This window comes from Electrophorus electricus, chromosome 19 (assembly GCF_041902795.1).
Source record: "Electrophorus electricus isolate QZ-2024a chromosome 19, ASM4190279v1, whole genome shotgun sequence".
NCBI classification, from domain to species: Eukaryota; Metazoa; Chordata; class Actinopteri; order Gymnotiformes; family Gymnotidae; genus Electrophorus; species Electrophorus electricus.
The window spans coordinates 17,565,881-17,584,063 of NC_137515.1; the positions used below are offsets into that span (position 1 = coordinate 17,565,881).

An 18,183-nucleotide genomic window follows, 5' to 3' on the forward strand; every position below is an offset into this window, starting at 1 on the left:
GGAAGCGGCCTGGCTCTGAACAAATACTGTATGTTCGTAAGGGAAGGGAGCCACCTCGTGGCCATAATAGCAAATTGCAAATTTTGGCATACTACACAACAGCAATGAGGAAACCAAAGTTTTATTAATTAAACCAAAAGAAAATTCTCCATGGCGTTAGAAGCTGGCATTAGCTGCCCATTAACAGTGCACTGCTAAACCAAAAGCTGTGTTGCTTCATTTTTAAGCCTTTTTTAAATGTTATCATGCCACAGCAGATGATGCTTTTAAAAACATTTCACCAAGCTGAAATATCAGGTTCCATTAAATTTGTCTAAAGTGGTGGTGTTGCAAAATATTAACTTCCAGAGCAAACCATGCTGTTTGTGCTACAAGCATTTTATGAAAAATTACAATATGCCTGCAAATAAAATAATCACCCACAAAAGAAAAGGAAAAAACTCATTTACACACATTTTAAGATGAGCTTGAAACCACTGTTGTAAAGCTGTTAAAACACAAAGGATTTGCTAAATATATTTTTAATCATTTAAATTATTCTGAAGGAATATGACCTTTCTTTTTAAAATGGTGTATGGCAAAAGCTTGTGTAATGTATCTTAGTAGAAACTGAATTAAAGAATTAGTTGAGAATTTTAAAAAAAGGGTGTTACTTTGTGAATGGTATAGTAATCAATATTTCATATTTGTTAACCTTGATTGATATGTCCCAAAATTATACACTGCTTAGTAGTGCAGTGCCCACACTTTTGTTCTGAGGAATTTGGTGCACAACGTAAGAATTCTACCAAATATTTAGATGGAGCACCGTAACTGATATAAAATGTACCACAATGAGTATTATTTGGATGTTGAAGTTGTATTATGTTGCAATGTAAGCTAGGATGGGGAGGTTCTTCTTAAAAAACCAAAAAAAAAAACCCAAAACAAAACATGCACACAAAAAAAAAACAACAAACAAAAAAGACTGCAAGTGATCAATCAGACTGAAGCAAGGCATTGCAAATAGTCTTGTAGGCCATAAAACAGGAACGAGAGAAAATGCTGCCCCGGGTCTCTCACCTCACTCCTGGGGCTTTGAGCTCTTTACAAGCTCCCTGTGGGATGCCAAAGTAGTCAGGCATGTCTGCCTCTGTGGTCTGATGTCAGCCCAATCCTCCAGCTCACTCGTGCTCGTTCACTCTCTTCGCCCCTCTCTGAACCCTTGTGTTTGATATTGCAGGCTGGCACTGCAGACTAAACAGCACAGCAGAGAATGGCCTCTCGATGTTTTTCTCCCCACTCATACATACACAGGCCTGCGGCTGCAAAACCATCCCGTGCACCTAAGCGGTGCGAGCCCTTATTCAACTCAGCCTGTCTTACCCTCAAACGCCCTCCTGCCACTCTTCACATGTTCTGCTGTTAAGGGGATAAAGAAACTCTTCTCCTCATTTCTTTAAAATGACGTCTTTTTTCATTCTATGCTTTTTTTGTTGGTCTAACAAAAATGAAGCACCTTCTCCCCCCCCCCTCTCTCTCTCTCTCTCACACACACCCCATCTCACTCCCTCTGTGCCATGTTCTTGCCTTCCACCCACAGTTGCAGTGGAGGTTGAGCGGTTTATACAGTAGGAAGTTTGGTCCCTTTCTTCAGCCCACTTTAGCCCAGCTCAGGAAGGCGGGGATGTCTCGAACGGGAACATTCTTGGTCAGGGCCTTCACACGCAGGTTCCGGTCATCCGTTAACAGAACCACTTCCCTGCGCAAGCGAACTGGCCTATCTGAGAGGGAAGACAATGACCAGCAATTCACTGACAAATTAAAAAATTAAAATAAAAAAGATCTTCAAAAAAAACCCCACTCCAACAGAAAGGTTAGAAAAAGCTCAAAACCCCTGAAAACTAAGTAAAAGTGTAAATAAACACTGTCAAGCCCAGTACTCCAGTCTGCACAGAGCTCGTTGGCTGAGCTAAACAGAACCTGAACCCTCACCTCTTTGAACAGGCATGAAGTCCTTGGCCTTGTCTTGACAGTAATGCAGACAGCATGACAAAATCACATCATCATTGTTGCCCTGAAGAAGAAATATTGATTTGGCACACATTCCATATATTATATAGCAGGGATTCTCAATTCAGTCCCTGGGGGCCCACAGCCAGTCATTTGGACTCAAACCCTTTTCAAACCCTCCCGAGCCAGATAATGAAATGGCATAGTCTGATTACCTGACAGAACCAATATGTACCCCCTGAAGACTAGGAGAAGCTTTGCTATGCATACATTTAAAAACTATAGATACTAACTGGAGCTTCACAATGTATTCGGTCATGATTGTAATATTGGCATTTGGAATACTGATACGGCAGAAAGCAGCAATACAGAAATTATCCCCAGAAAAATGTATTTATTTATTAAAATTGTGTGCTATGAGCATCCTGACCAAATCTCAGACACTTCAAATGAGCGGTTGTGTGGGTGTTCTGTTACATCAAATTCAAATGACAGAACAAGCATAATTAATTTTAGTCAAAATAATGCAGACCAAATCTTCAACAATTTCCCATCATGATGTTTCACCAACATGTTTTTAAAAAACAAACATCCTAATTACAACACATAAGCAGAATAATCACAATCTAATGTGCATAGCGTGTAGCTCTAATATTATCTTAAATTACCACAGTTACCATAGCGGCATCTACTCACCTTTTGTCCAGAGGTGTCCTCACTGCGGAAGGCAATTGACTCCAGCTGGCTCCCCCTGCTTGTGAGTGCCCTCAAGCCTGGCTCGCGGGCCTCAAAGCCCTTCTCCAGGAAGGCCACGGCTGCTTTAGCCTGCTCCTGCACCAGCCTGGCGTGGGCTGCCGGCTCCCCGTCACGGCACTCGAGGCCCTTAGCCAAGCCATCCAGCTCTGTGATCACTGGGAGATGCACAGCAAGGAAGAAAAAGGGAGAACGTAAACACACCCTGTAGCAGTTTTGCCTTGGTTTTTTAGACAGTTGGCGGAGTAGTCATCCACACCAGGTTAGTTGTGTTACAGGTGTCTCACCAATCAGAGGGACCACCAGTATGTAGGTCCCACAGGCCAGTAGCTTCCTCAGGCCATCTAAGTGGTCGATGAAGCAATTGGTATCAGGGACAAGGTAGAAGGGCCTGATCTCTAGCTCCAGTTGCCCTCCTGTCTGCAGCACAGCCTAGAGAGAACACACACACACACACACACACACACACACACACACACTCGTGCAATATAATGCTTATCAAGCGGCCCCTGTACATGCACCCTAGAGTGAGGATACACAAGGGCGCGTGCGTGTGTGTGTGTGTGTGTGTGTGTGTGTGTGTCTGAATTTTTACTGCTGATGTAATCATGGTGTGTGTGTGTGTGTGGTACCTGTATTTTGTCTCTCCTCTTCTGCTGCTGGGCTAGTTTATGAGCTAGCGCGTGGCGCCGAGCTCTCAGCTCTCGAATGTCATCCTCGCTTACATCCCCATCCACCTCTCCCTCCGATGCAGACAGGGAGGAGTCCTCTAATATCACATCATCCTCCTGCTTTAAACACACAAACACACGCATGCACAAACATGTTAGTTGTCATCGTGTTCAGCACAGGTACCGTGCATGAAAGTCAGGAAGAGGGGTGCAATGACCTGGCTCTGCTCGGGAGTCTGTGACTGGCTCTTGCCCTCCCTTTGCTGGCTGGGAGCGGGAGGTGCTGCTACTGAGATGTACTTCCCTCCTTTAAAGGCCAGCAGTGGCTCCTCCTGACCACACAGAGCCTCCAGAAAGTACTTCAGTACAGTCACTCGCTTACAGTCTGCTGCCATGGCCTACAATACCAAACACTCAAATGTTTACACATGCATCACTACTGAGGTAGTCGCTGGTGTGTGTGTGTGTCTGTGTGTGTGTGTGTGTGTGCGTACACACATGTATGACAGGGATGAGACACACTGCACGTGTGTGTGTGTGTGTGTGTGTGTGTATTTGTGTGCTAATACTTATAGTAAACATGGTGCAACTGATAGGACCATGTGATAGGACCCCCCACCTGTGTGTGGTGCATATGACTCACAGCGTCTGTCTGCGGGTCGATGTAGCAGGGCTCCTGCGGAGCAGCCAGCAGGGGGATGAACCCGGCCAGCATTCGGTCCTCCTCCAGCACCAGCAGACGCATGTCCTCTTCCCCCTGGCTGTCAGCGTCTGCCTTGTAGAGCGGCGTCTCGCCATGGTAGACACACGCCAGTGCATTGCACAGCTCTGCCAGGAACTGCCAGACGTCTGGGCTGCCGCTGCAGGCAGACACCCACACTGCAGTTTACTTCAACATCCAATACAGACGAGTCATGTAACAACAGAATCACGTGCAAGCTACACATCCGTCAGATTCGGCCAAATGGGAACAACGTGGTCAATTCTAATCGTGACCGTATAATTGTAATTGTGCTTGTAGCATGGCTCACTCGACACTGCATGGGGGAGGGTTCCACTGTTCCGGGTGGCCCAGCATCCAGTCAGACCAGACTTTAACGCTGGGAAGAAGCTCCCGCAGGTCAGTCGGAAACATGGACACTCGCACCATGGGCTCTTCTTCCTCTGCATCACAATCTCCAAGCTCCTCCGCTGGGATGAGCTCTGATGCACAGGGGGAAACCGGCATTACATTCTGCCTTCACCTCTGCACTGCGTCTGGTTAGTTCATCTTTTCTTACTTGCTACACAAGCACTTCCAGTTGAAAAAAATTAAAAATGTTTAAAAAATTATCTTTCCCAGCATTTCACAACTACACACATTTTTTGTCATTTTGGAGTGGCTCATCTGACAAGGATTTCACAGCATGCATGTTCACTCACCTGCGGGGGTTTCTTTCAGGATTTCTGTACAACGTTGCACTAGCAGCCCAAACATAGCCAAACCCAGAGAGGTGGCCTGTTCCTCCAACACTGAACGGGTTTCTCCCTGTCCTCCGGCTACAGATACAGGATTTAATCATTTAAAAGCAGATTAAAAGGTGTGTACTGAAGCATCCGGTTAAAAGCTCCGTAGCGAAAGAATTGTGTCACTCTACCTCTGGTCTGTGCGTAGTGGATAGTGAACATGTTGATTGTGACGATCTGCAACATGCGTGCAGTACCAAGAGGGGAGGGGCTATGCCGGAGGAGGGCCCGGAACTCCCGCAACACATGACTGGCCACAGCTGGGAAGCTCTCCATCCTGAGGACCAATCAGAACTCATAACTGACAAGTGGGATTTTTAGGTCTCAACACAGAACTCACACTGAAACATCAACCTGCATTCAGAAGGTAACAGTTAACAAAACTGAAGAGTGATGAGCCAACTATGGCAAATCACCAAAAACCAACAAAGAAACTCTAGAAAACAAAACTACAAACTATGAACAGATCTTTCCTTCTAACCACAAATCAGAACCTGCCCCAGCATGAATTTATTCACTAGTTGCTTCACCCAGAAGTAGCACTTTTAGCTGAGCGCTTGTCATCAATGTCTAAGTTTATGATAAGAATATCGGTTTCTCTGTCTGCATAGTGCTCCCACTCAGCAGTAAGCCTTAGACGTCAAATTCTGTACCTTAGTAGCCACTTACCCTACTTTAGTGAAGAGCTTTCCATGAGTGTGGAGAAAACTCAAGATAAATCTCTTGTTGAGCTACAAAAAACAGAGGGCAGTGGTTAAAATAAGAGATCACATAATTTAAGTGCTCATGCTCCCTGCCTCACTCCAAAAAAAAAAAAAATCATTCTCATAATACTCTGAATACCGACTTACCACTGTAATGTCTTATCAAGGCAATGTTTTAATAGAAGATTACCTAATATAAAGAAAACCCGAAAGACAACTAAGCCAATGACAGAATTTTTTTTTTTCCAATTAAAAAAAGGGTAACCGTGGCAATGCTATAACATTAAATTACTGTATATCCTAAAGCCAGATATGGGGGGGCCCCCCCAAATAGAATAAAAGCTCGTATCCATAATGTGGCAGAGGGTGGAAAAATTGGAACTGTGTGTGTGTTTGTTTATGCTGACGTGGGCGAATATCCAAGGCAACGGAGATGATGGCTGCATCACGGCCCACTGACGCCCTTCTCTGCCATGGATGGTGAGTCATGTGTGGCTACATCCTGTGCAAGGCTCATAAACAACTCAGGCCTACCTCTTTATTGTTCAAAATGTGTGCACTCAAGTGTGCATTTGTTAGAATCCCCCTCCCCCCAGACATCTGTCCATAGGCATCGTTGAATTGTGACATTTGCATTACACACAGGGCATTTGGCAGATGCACTTATCTGGAAAGACTCGCCCAAGTGCTTTGCATTAAGTAGTTCTGTGTCATGACACGCAATTACAAGATAATTGCCATACACATAGACAGACATTCAACAACACAACAGGTTCCCTACAATGGATATGGGAGGAAAAACATATGAGTAACACTTCCTGTCTCTTATTCATCTCCCAGGAACACTTCAACAGCACAGTGAACATAACTGGGAACAAGAATTAAAGACAAAGGAATTTTAAAGATATTATAAAGTTGGGCAAATAAAAGAGCAAAAAAAGAAGAGAGAATGAAGGCGCTTAAAGGACTTGGAAGAAATCGGTGAAAAGGAAGGTAGAATAAGGGGACTGAGTTCAAGTGTGTCTGTTTTTACACTCTGCTGAGCTGTGTAGGAGGTGTTATTCAGCTCAAGGTTCTCTGTATGCGCATGTGCACGGGAGAGCGAGAGCGCGAGCGCGATATGGTGGGGGGGGGGGGGGGGGGTGCATACTTAGGTGTCTGTGCGCATACTCAGAGAACACACATACATCCACAATCTCAGTCACTTGGTGCAGTGGGAGTGTTGGGGGCTTGTACTAATGTGCAAAAAGAATGGCTGTGACGCTCCCCTCAGGAGGAAAGCAAGGGCCGCGACATCAAATGCACCCTCAGCCACACACAGATGCATGTGTAAGGAACCAAACACTACTAAACAACCGGGATTTTTTTCCTTAAAAACACAGGTGAGGTCACAAGAATACTACAGGTACTGCACGTCCACAGTTCTAGCCAATTACTCATACAAACAAAAATAAGCTCCCAGGTAGGGGCAGCTGTACACTGGCTGTATAAAAGGTACAGCATTGGTTTATAAATAGATTCTGCACTCCTGCACAGACTTGGAGGTGGTAACGGAGGAGCAAAGATGATGTGCAGTGGTGGTGTCGCCACACTCACATCACTGGCGGTCAGTGCGCTCAGCCCTGCGTCCTGCTCCGGCTCTTTGCTCGACTCGCTGCCCGCTGAGCGAGATGCTACTCCCGGATGCCCGCTGGGACGTATCCAGATTTCCACGCGGGTGGCATCCTCACCCCGACCCCCTCCACGCCCCCGCAGGCCCCGTGTGCCAGCCTCCAGATCTTGCTTACGCCTGCGCTCGATCTGCTCAGCCTAGGGAGAGGGAGGCACAAAGGTTTTTTTTTAATGTTTTTTTATTATTTTTTTTTGCTATTCCTGGAAACCAGGTGTAACGTTCCAACACCACGGACAGCTAGTACATATATATAGCTTCCCAAGCACATTGGAACTAAAGGTTGTACAGCCTTCAGAGCTAGCTGGAGTAGCTTGTGCTTCACATGTCTTAAGATGACGTCCTACATTTCAGACAATAGCATGTGACTGACCAGTTATAATATAGTCCCATAGTCCCACAAAGAGGTAGGAGAGTGAGCAAAAGTGTATGTCAGACACTTACCTTGCGCTTGGCTTCCTCAAACAGACTCATCAGGCTCTCCTTGGCTGTGAGAATTGGGTTGCTGGCAGCCAGACTACGCATGTAGTAATACACAGCATCCAGCTTTCGCTTCTGCACGGGGAAAGGGAGGACAGGCAGGAGAGTATGAAGGAGGAAGAGACAGACAGGCAAGTGAAATGTGGTATTATAGCTGTCTTATAGATGAAAATATGAGGGCCTCATACCAAATTTGACAGAAAGCTGTGAAATACTTGATTATGATTGGTCAGTCATGGCATTCAAAAGGTCAGTGCTTTTTCAACACCTGATCACTGAATCTGCAGAAATGATCATACGGCCCTGCTACTGTTTCACATCATTTCAGTCAATATTGTCATTATAAATCATACATGATGACATTAGTTTTTGTTCATTATAAATCAAATAAATAAATTGGGTCACGTACTATATAAGCTGCCATGTAATAAACAGGGTAATTCCTCAAAAGGACCTGAGCACCTAGTCAGGGTTTACGTTTGAATAATTGCTGACTGGTTATTCGTTATCAGTTACACTTCTTTAAGTAAGTAAACATTTAATAGTAAATAAATGTCATCTTACTGTGTACACTGCCAGCAAAGCCAGCTGATTGTAGGGTCTTCCATTTTTTGGTGCAATTTGCTGAGCTTTTAGGTACCAACTGTGAAAAAGAAAAACATTAAAAAATACTGAATCCAGTGTAATAAAGGGTAACATTGTAGCTTACTGAACAATTTCTTGCTACACAAGCACTGACCTGCGTGCTTTACCATAGTTGGCAGAATCACTGGCTTGTTCTCTGTATCTTGCAATATCTCCCTGACAGATCATACAGCGCTGAGCACTGATCAGAGCGTATTTCACCTGCAGTGAAAAGCAAATTCAACTCAGAGCAGTAACTACACATAAAAAGACAGCACAAAATGAACTAATCCACTAAATAAATACATCAATTTAAAAAACTTAAAGTTCATAAAATAACAGCAGCACATTTTGCAATACAGTTGTAAAGATACTGAACCGTTTTACACAAGTCCACAATTAGGGTACTTCTTAATATGATACTTCTTTCTGCTGAAGAACGTGCAAGAAAGTTGGTTGTTCATCAAATACTGCCGAAAGACTCAAAGAGTAGAGTCAAAGGGGAATGCCGCTTTCAATTCCCAGAACTCTGACAAAAACACCCTATTAGCTGTAAAAAGACTGTGGCATGTGATCAAAACACAATGTGTTGTAAGACCTAAATGATTTTAAGCTCAGGTTTAACGTGCACCTGTGGTAAAGGTGGAGGGCAGCAGGTTAGGGTCTTGAACCCAGGTACTACAGACGATAAACACATGCCCTGACCACTGGACCTAATAGCCAGCTCTCTGGAACAGCAGCCGGAGCACCCGTTCCGCCTCAAGTGACAATTTTCATCACATCACCCTCTCTTCCTCAGGGGGTGAGGGTCTCTGTCACCACACTGCCTTCCCCTTCGGAGAGCGCACACCTGTGCTTCGCCCCTTCCTTGGGTGCAAAGGTTCAATTTATATCACAGGTCATCAAATACTCCACCGTCAGTGTTGAAATCAAATAAAGATGTATTTCCGAGTCCTCATCATTGCTAGCTGGATTAAAACAAGGAGCAAACAGAGGCAACATAGGCTTGTTTACTAGGAACAGATCTGTTTACCGTTTTGCGCAGAGGTCTTGAGCGTACTGCCATTCCATCCATGTAGTCTTCAAGCTTAAACTGGAAAACAGTTTGCAGCTTCTGCAGCAGTGAATCAAAGAACACTGCCCCCTAGAAAACAGATGTGTCGACACTGATTCTCACTTCTCACAGTTGTTTCATATGGGCCAATGAGTCCAAACACGCAGTAGAATTGCATATTGGTGGATTATTATTTTTGCGCCACAAAAAAAAAAGTGTCTCATTAAGATCTTACAGGACAGGACATGCAGTGCATGTTTTACCTCTTCTAGTATTGTTAAAAGCATGGCTCTGATCTGAACAGCTGTATCAGAGTCCTGGTCTTTCAGAAGTTGTCTGAATCTCTCAATGACCTGATAAAACACATTCTTCCACAGCACTTGGTCCAAGTTCTGAGAGTCTGAGAACTCAATATCCGTTAGAATCACTCGCTCATACAATGTCAAGAGCTCTGCCCTGAGAGGGAAACGGAAATGTCAGTGAGATTAATAATACATCAAAACAATAAGAACCACAAAAAAGTGCTAACAAATGTACGATACTCATCATGCAGTATTAAAGTGAATTCTCTAGGAAGCAACAATGCCACTGCAGGCCTTTAAGAACCTACAAAGAACGAATAGCCTAACAGACTTAAACCAAGCTTCTGAACTCTTTACGTTCTTCCTATGAACTGATTTCCACAAATGCCTCTTTCTGCTTTAGGACTAATCAGACCTTGCTTACCTCAGCTGGGCCATCCTGTCCAGTCCATCTGGGCTCAGTCGTTCCCTGGACAGTAGGTTGCTGAGCTGGAGCTCCTGACTGTCAGCCACTCGCAGCAGTTTTCCTAACTCCCCCCTGGTCTGTACCTCTGCCTCCTCCTGGCTAATTGTGGTGCCACCTGTAATGGGGTAACCCTGACCACCCTGACCATATGTTCCATAGAAAGGTGCCAGAGCAGGGCTGGGGTAAATCCCATTAGAGGCAGACATTTGGTATGAAAACTGATAGGGATATGCATAGCGTGGAGGGGTGTTTGGAGCATTGGCTGGCAATGGGTAGCAGTAAGGATTGTCAGAGTTCTGGAATTTGTAGTAAGCCATGGCAGCAGCCTGCTGACTTTGGAAGTGATCCCCCTGGGGGATTGGAGGGCTCCCTGCAGTTTCATCATCAGTGTCCAGGAAGTGCAGCGGGCCATATCCTCCTTGATGCTGTAGGTATAACGACTGCTGGAGAGGAGAACGCTGAGACTGTTGGTTGCCTGCCAGGGCAGGTTTCTTATCAGGGTTATTTGGGTCCCAGAGCCTCCTTGTACTTCCTCCACGACCCCCTCTTCCTCTGGCCAGGCCCATACCACCTCTCATCCCACCCATCAGACGAGGTCCAGGCTCTGGGGATGCAGTTAGCTCAGTGTGTGCTGGGAGGACCAGGATACCTCGTCCTCTACCTCTGGGACCCTGATTTTTTCGCTTTGTCTGGTCCTCACCAGCTCCTGTGGAAGAACTAGATTGCTTGTCTAAAGAAACTCTTAAAATTCCTCCTCGACCACTGCCCAAAGATCCTCTTAAGCCCCTGTTGTTCCGTTTGGAGGCTATGAAAGCACTGCTGTCATCCTCAGCCTCTCTGTCTCGCAGGCCTCTTCTCTCATCATCCCGTTCCCATACCTCACCCTCCTCAAGGGAATCCGTGGAGGACATCTCTCTAGCTGTCCACCTCTTCTGTCTGGGCTGCTTCTCTGTGGTCCCTTCTTTTAACGCCATCATCATTTCATGAGACCTGGGTGCAAGTCTCCCCTCTCCCCTCTCCCTTCCCCCGAAAGCTGCATTAGCCTTACGTCTCTGAGAGCCTCTTGGTGCATCGATGCTGGCTCCACTGCTGGCTGAGCTCGTGCTATAGGTCCGGTTTCGAGGACGCCGGATGTCTGACTTGGAATAGCGTTTGGAAGCAGAGCTCACTTTGTTATTGCCCGATTCTTCAGACAGCCGGTGTCTCTCTCCGTTCCTGTCTTTTGTGTGGTTATTTCTATGTTTTCCTTGTAAGTTTTGGTCTTGACCAACATCTTTTGCTTGCACATCGCGCTGCCACCGTTCTTCTGTTGTTTGGTCATAGTTTTTCTCCCACTGGTGTGTGGCGGAGCTTTTCTCCACTCCCTCCCCTTCTTCCCTCCTCCCTGAAGCATGGTTGGAACCCCTCTCTCTGCCCCCTCTGGACCTTTGGGTCCCCCTCTCCTTCTTCTTTCCATCCACATCACACGAGCCTCTCTCTGCCCCTCCTGCTCTGTTCCTGCGGCCCTCACTGCTCAACTTTTTTCTCCTATCACCCCCATCTTCAGCTCGGGCTCCTTTCTTTCCTTGTGACTCCAAAGTTGCGGGGCTGCTAATGTTGAGGTTCGTCACTTTATCGGTTACATTTTCAACACTGGTCAGGCCGTTGTGTGTAGATGGCGAGTCTGAACTCTTCTGCTCTTTTCCTGGCTCCTGTTTTCTTCTGCCTTCTTTGCTTTTTTTCACCTTTTCTTTCTCCTCTCTTTCTTTTACGTCCTCCTCCAGCATATCCTTACCTTCTTCCACTAATCCCACACATCCACAGCTACCAGCTGTTGTTTTTTCTTCCTTTTCTTTGGATAGTTGCTCCAACTCCTTGTTTAAACCAGAGCCTCTACCACCTTTGGACCTTCGTCCACCTGGCTGATATATCTCACGATCAGGTTTGCGTATTTTCCGAGACAGTTTCGGAGACCCAGATGTACCAGTTCTTGATATCTTATCTTTAACAGGGCTCCTTCCAGCATGCAGATGGTTGGAAGAGTCTTTAGTTCTGTCCGTATTGAAGTTGCTTGTCCCTGATGGACAGTCTCCACTGAGGAGATTCAGATCAGAACTTGGAGAGCTGTCAGGCATTTTGATGTCCGGATCTGACACGCGCTCGCCCGATGTGTGTGCACGCTCACTGGAAAGCGCCCGCGCTTCTCCCTCCGCGCTGTCTTTGCGTCTGCGCGACTGCCCTGCTCCAGGCTGATAGCGCTGCAGATCCGGCCGTCTCACCTCTCGCTGTAGCTGCTTCTTACTGGTGTTCTCTTCTACCTCTGGCAGAAACGAGAGACGCTGAAGGCATTAGGCTGAATACGCACTGCACTATATTGTAAGTTGCTTCTTTGTTTATTTGCTTTGTTGTCATTTCCCTGTTCAAAACTTAAGTAACCGTTACCCACTTCTGATAAACACAAAGAGGACTATAGAGAACCGGAGTCTCGCTTTAGAACACAAGCTAAAGGATGTTAAACTGGTAGCTCGGTAGCAGGCTTACTATATTCATTGTGACAGCAAATTAGCTAGCTAGCTACCTGTTGCACCTGAAATGTCCACTCGTAGCAAGATACCTTTAAAATTTTAGACCGACTTAAATGTATACGGGACAACAGTCAACTGACAAGATCGACAATAGAGCTAGCTAGTTAGATAACTAGCTAGATATCCTAGCTAGCTAGGTTGATGAAATGCAAAGCTACTAAGATTAATTGACCCCGCTGCGTCCACCGGCTAGCTAAAGTTACCGCCTACGTCTGTACTGTTGCCTTAAGATGACATATACTAGCCAGTCTTCACTAGCTACTTAATTTAAGTCTTGTTCTCTCACGTCAGTCAAATAAGGTTATCGTGTTCCACCAAGTTAGAGGAGGCTAGCTAGGTCGCTGAGAAGACAGTTAGCTGGCTAACTAACCAACAACGGTATTGAGTAGCTAGCTACATGATTACTTTTGAAAAACACCAAGAAGCAACCCACTTACTGATACAATTGCCACCATGTGTGTCCCAGATTACCCTACAAAATAAACTACCACAAGCGAAGAGATTAACAAACTGTTAGCTAACGTTAGCTAAAGCTAGTAGCCAGCTAGCTATCATAGCGCGAACCGATCCGTTTAAGTTAGTTTTCGCGTGTTTACATCTAACCATCTGTATCCACAGTCCTCCGCTAATGCTAACGTCGGTACTAACCTTTTAAGTTGCCCTTTTGTGTGACAAAACTCGACGCCTCTACTCGTAGTTCAGCGGCCGAAATTCGTACTCTGTCCAGCTCGTCCGCCATTTTCGTCACCATCAAACACAAAACACAAACATACGGCGTCTCATTGAGACCAAACCGTTCCGTTGCCATCGAGGACGCGTTAGAAAACGCAACAATACAAGGGAACGAACTGTCTTCTAAACTTTGTACGTTTAAAGTAATGCAGAGTATTTGTTAAATTCATTTTAAACGGAGCATATTAGATTTCACATACCCCTCACAGAATTAGGCAGCTATATTAGCCTACTAAATCATATAATTTCTCGATTTATTTTTCATAGCTGGTTATTACGTTACTATGGAAACATCGTATATGCTAACCTTTTACAACTTTATAACATAGATTTACCGACCCTGTGCACATGGCAAAGCTTGCCTAAGCTCCAAATATTTAAGTTCACTGTAGAGTCAGTGGTTTACGTTCATTTCTATCAATAGTATGATATTAGTCAATGTTATCACAGCGCTTGATATTGCTTTGACACTCACAGCCCGCATCAGATAGCATATCATATCCTGACAAGACATTTTTAATTAAATGAATAATCGAATCTCTTTTTCCTCTGAAGAAGGCGTCGCTATGTGTGAATGAGGGTGAGTCATCTTAGTGAGGCATGAAGACTGCCGGAGATGGAGAGCGAGGCACAGATTGATGGGGAAATTATACAAAAACAAAAATTAAAGGAATAGAAGAGGAATATATGAAAGGAATACAATACATTTAACCACAAGTAGGGATGAAGCAACCTTGCCATAAGTTTTTCTTTTTGTTTGTTTAATACAATATGGATTTAATATTTTTCAGTACTTAAGTGCAGTTCGAATATTGACCTCCAGGTGTCAGCGTTGTGGCATTTTCAGATATAGAAAATCATGGCTAGGGTCAACATTTCAGTTCGTCTCTCTAACCGGTTCTTTTTTATTTTATTTTATTTTTTTACTATTTTTTTAAAATAAACTGTATGCTTAAAATTGGAGTGGTAAAAAATGCACTTGTTGAAATGTGACATTTAGCTGTGTGGAAGATCTTTACTACATTACTTTATTAAAATGTGGGTCAACAGCACATTTGTCAGGGTTTTGCCCACCTTCTTCTTTGCCCTGGGCAGTTTTGGCACTGCCCTAATATAGATCCCTGCTCCAAACTTTGTTAATTAGCTGACTCTCTTTAACTAATTTGACCTTCCAAGATATACTAAGAAGATGAAAATGCAGTAAAGTGAAGAAGAAAAATCAGGGCGAGAGGAAGGAAGATAAGAGAGAGAATGTAAGGAAATGAGAGTCAGTTTACAAGGATATGAAAGCCAGTCATACTAAGGAGAGAAAGGAAAAACATTGGGAGACAGAGGCAGAGATCAAGAAGGAACTGGTGGAGAAGGGAAAAGGAAGGAAGGAAGACAAAGAGAGAATGTGTTAAGGACAGGAGAGTCAACCAGCTCACACTGGTGGAGTAAACAGCTTCATTTCCCTAGCAACATGGCATCACTTACAGATTTAAAGATACAGGCCCACACTTTACCCTTTGTCTGCATTCCTCCCATTCACCCGCTTCACCATCCTAGACTCGATTAAATGGCTGTACAGCATTAATTCTTATTAGAAGTTGCTAAAAATGACAGTGACCAGTCTGCATCGCCTCTCCTTAACATGCCACCTAATTACTGCAGGAGGATGTTGGATTTGTTTTATGCAGTTCTGAAAGCAATGGATTTGACTGTTATGTGGATAAATACTGATGCTAGTTGACCACGCTGTTTTCGAGGACATTCTGGCAATCGTGTGCTAGTGCCGCTGGTAAAGTCATGCTGGGAGACAGGAGAGAGGGAGGGTGAGAACAAGGACTCAGAATACAGATGAGCTGTGCGGAGGCGGCAAAGGCAGGGAGTTTTCTGCAGGTGAATTCTGAACACCAGGGGGTTTCTCCTGCCCCCTCATTATTCTCTCTCTCCCTCTCTCTCTCCCTCTCTTTCCCACTCTCCCCTGGGAAGTCACAGGGTGGTGGGAGAGAGAAGCTGACTTTTGCAATGAGAGAGGAGGTGGATGATGGTGAAAGGAGAGGGAGAGACAGAGGAACTGACTCAGAATTAACTCGGAAGTCATCCCCTAAAACCGATCTCCGAGCATCCACCCGAATCATAACATTGACCACCTGAGAGCAACTGTAGACCACTTGACAAGAATGAGCGATTTTGATTGAAATGATGGGATGGGATTAAAAGAAAAGAATGAAATGGAGAATAAGGTGGGTAGCACAATGTGCAATGAAGAAACAATTCAGAGGCAAAGTGTGTGTGCAGAACCCGAGACAGTAAGTTAGAGAGAGAGCATGCGAAACAAAGTGAAAGAGGCTGACTGTATGGAGAGGGGCAGCTAATGAGGGCTTTCGGGGTCTGTGACGCATGTAGCGTGACTGCGGTTAAATGAAAAAAAAACCCCTCTGCTGTACATCTTTTAATGTTTAATTCACACTAGCTCTGCCAGAGAGAAAGAGAAGGACTAGAGTGATAAATCTATCTCCACCTCCCATGAATCAGTGCAAAAGTTTGTTTAATCAAGGGCTGTTCAGACACCTACTCAAAAGCGCATATTCATTTCAAATCAATGAAATTATGGAATAATAAATTCCAAGCTTGTCTTGGGTTATAATGTATATGTACAGTACATACTCAGTGCAGGAACAATGCATATGCCTAGATGTTACATATATACATACTTCTCTTAGGTAAAGGCACAACTAATGCTAATGGAGTATGAGGCCTAATATACAGAGTAAGAAAATTCTGCATTTGTGTGTATGCATGTGTGATGGTGGAAGGAGGAGAAAAAAAAAGGTGTGTGAAAATGATCATGCGGGGGTGGAGGGGATTTTACCAATCAGCATCCACTTGCTTCTCATCCTCCTTTTTTTTTCTTCCCAGTCTCCTTCTTCCTATCTCTCTAGCCAATCTCATTACATGCAAGTCAGCCTGGCAATCAGAGCGAGAAAACACAAATGAGACTCAGGCAAGCAGGGATTTCTGCATGAGTCAGAGACAGAGGAGGGAGCGGGAGGGAGAGAGCAGGAGGCAGGGAGGCAAGGTGGGTGGGAGCATAAGAGGGTAGAGAGGGAATAAGCAAAGGATGAGGGGGTTTATATTGATCTGACTGCATTCTGTGCGCAGAATACAGGAAAAGAAAAGGAGAAACAGGGACAGCCGTGGAAAGAGAGAGAAAGGGAGGACTCGGTTAGCAAATGCTATAGAATGTAGACAAAAGTCTTTTTACTGTGACTCACCATATAACATTCAGATAATAATATATGTGTAACGAAATGGGGCAATTACCACCAGTCTCGTTGGGTAGAGACAAGTGATGTGAAACAGTGCAAGCAATGACAAGGTGGAGAGACATGAGAGAAAGGGAGGGAGTGGGAGGCAGGTGACAGCGACTGTGGGGGCGATTGTATCGGAGAGGGAGGAAGAGAGTAGGATGAGAGGAGTGGGCGGAAGTGACAGGGGAGGGAGGGAGGGAGGGAGGGAGGGAGCATAGGGGTAATGACATTTAGCAGCTATGCTTATGATATGACAAAGTAGCACATATAATGAACCAACAACAGATATGCAAGATTTGATGTCTTCACTTTAATTCTAAAATGTAATGACTTAAAATTGTATGATTAGAATGTATTAATGTTTGCATTTCTGTATATATATTTATATAAAATATAATTTATATATATATATATATATATATGGATATCTCTATTTTAAGATTCATTTTAAGAATAATAAATACCACTTATTAGCACAGTATAGTGCATTGTCTTTTTAGATGATGAAAATGTCAAACAAATAAGAAACAAAATGAGGAAAGAGAAGATGCCATCCCAGCCAGAGTGGGAAGAGAAGACAAACATATTTTTGCATCTCTAAAAACGTGGAACCCCTGATGAGGAGACGGGCATCTGAAAATAGAAGCGGAAGTGAACGAACCCTGGGCGAGATGGCACCCACTCAGCCCCTGTGGCAGCTGTTTCCACATCCTCTCTCTGGTCTCAGCAGGGAGAACATCCTCTGTCTTACTCTTTAGGAAAGATCTATATTGCATGGTGTTTGAAAAGCTTGGGATACCAGCACAGATTTGCAGTACAGACTGATATGGCTGTGTCAGGACACCGGCGGTCTACTGGCTTTAGAATATGAGGATTGAACAGGGAAAAACAGAGAGAAACTTGTGTGTTGTGAAGCAAATGGCCTTTTTTCTTCATTTAGGGCTTAGGACTCCATTGCCCTTTACAGCACCTATAGGAAAAAAAAAAAATTCTGCATAAGCTCATGATATTTGATACAATGAAAGTTTTTAACCGATCAAGTAATTCACAGCAAACTACTAATGACTAAGAAAACAATATAAAACAAATACTCTGGCCGATTACAGGACTCTTTGATACTTTGAAAAATAATTTAGCTGTATACATAATAAGCGCTTGGAAATATATAGGTTTAAAGCCAGGTGGAATACTTCCCCTACTTTTCATTTTTCCGCAGTTCGCAAAACATTCATAAATGCTCCACTGAATTAAACAGCTTTTTTGAATGCGACAGACGACAGTTAAGAATCCACGAAAAATTGGAATCCTCTAGATTTGCTGGGGACGTGCCCTTTGCGGACGCCTGCGGTGCATTCCGTGGTCTCCGTACT

General features: G+C 44.4%; 1 protein-coding gene across 2 annotated transcripts; it reads right to left on the reverse strand.

Moving 5' to 3' along the window:
- Positions 1–105: 105 nt before the first annotated feature.
- On the reverse strand, positions 106–16,512 carry smg6 (SMG6 nonsense mediated mRNA decay factor). 2 transcript variants are annotated; one of them, XM_027006434.3, is made up of 19 exons: positions 13,434–16,512; positions 10,180–12,520; positions 9,717–9,909; positions 9,433–9,543; positions 8,515–8,621; positions 8,340–8,418; positions 7,740–7,850; positions 7,223–7,435; positions 5,592–5,653; positions 5,054–5,199; positions 4,839–4,955; positions 4,448–4,619; positions 4,060–4,276; positions 3,635–3,814; positions 3,378–3,533; positions 3,033–3,177; positions 2,689–2,903; positions 1,975–2,056; positions 106–1,763 (listed from the first exon to the last, which is right to left on the reverse strand). In XM_027006434.3, the coding sequence occupies exons 1-19, from the start codon at positions 13,591–13,593 to the stop codon at positions 1,633–1,635; spliced, it is 4,938 nt and encodes a 1,645-aa protein (XP_026862235.3). In that variant the 5' UTR covers positions 13,594–16,512; the 3' UTR covers positions 106–1,632. The 2 variants fall into 2 exon arrangements, with proteins under 2 accessions (XP_026862235.3, XP_026862234.3); XM_027006433.3 differs by having other exon boundaries at positions 3,378–3,536; positions 13,434–16,511.
- Positions 16,513–18,183: the final 1,671 nt, after the last annotated feature.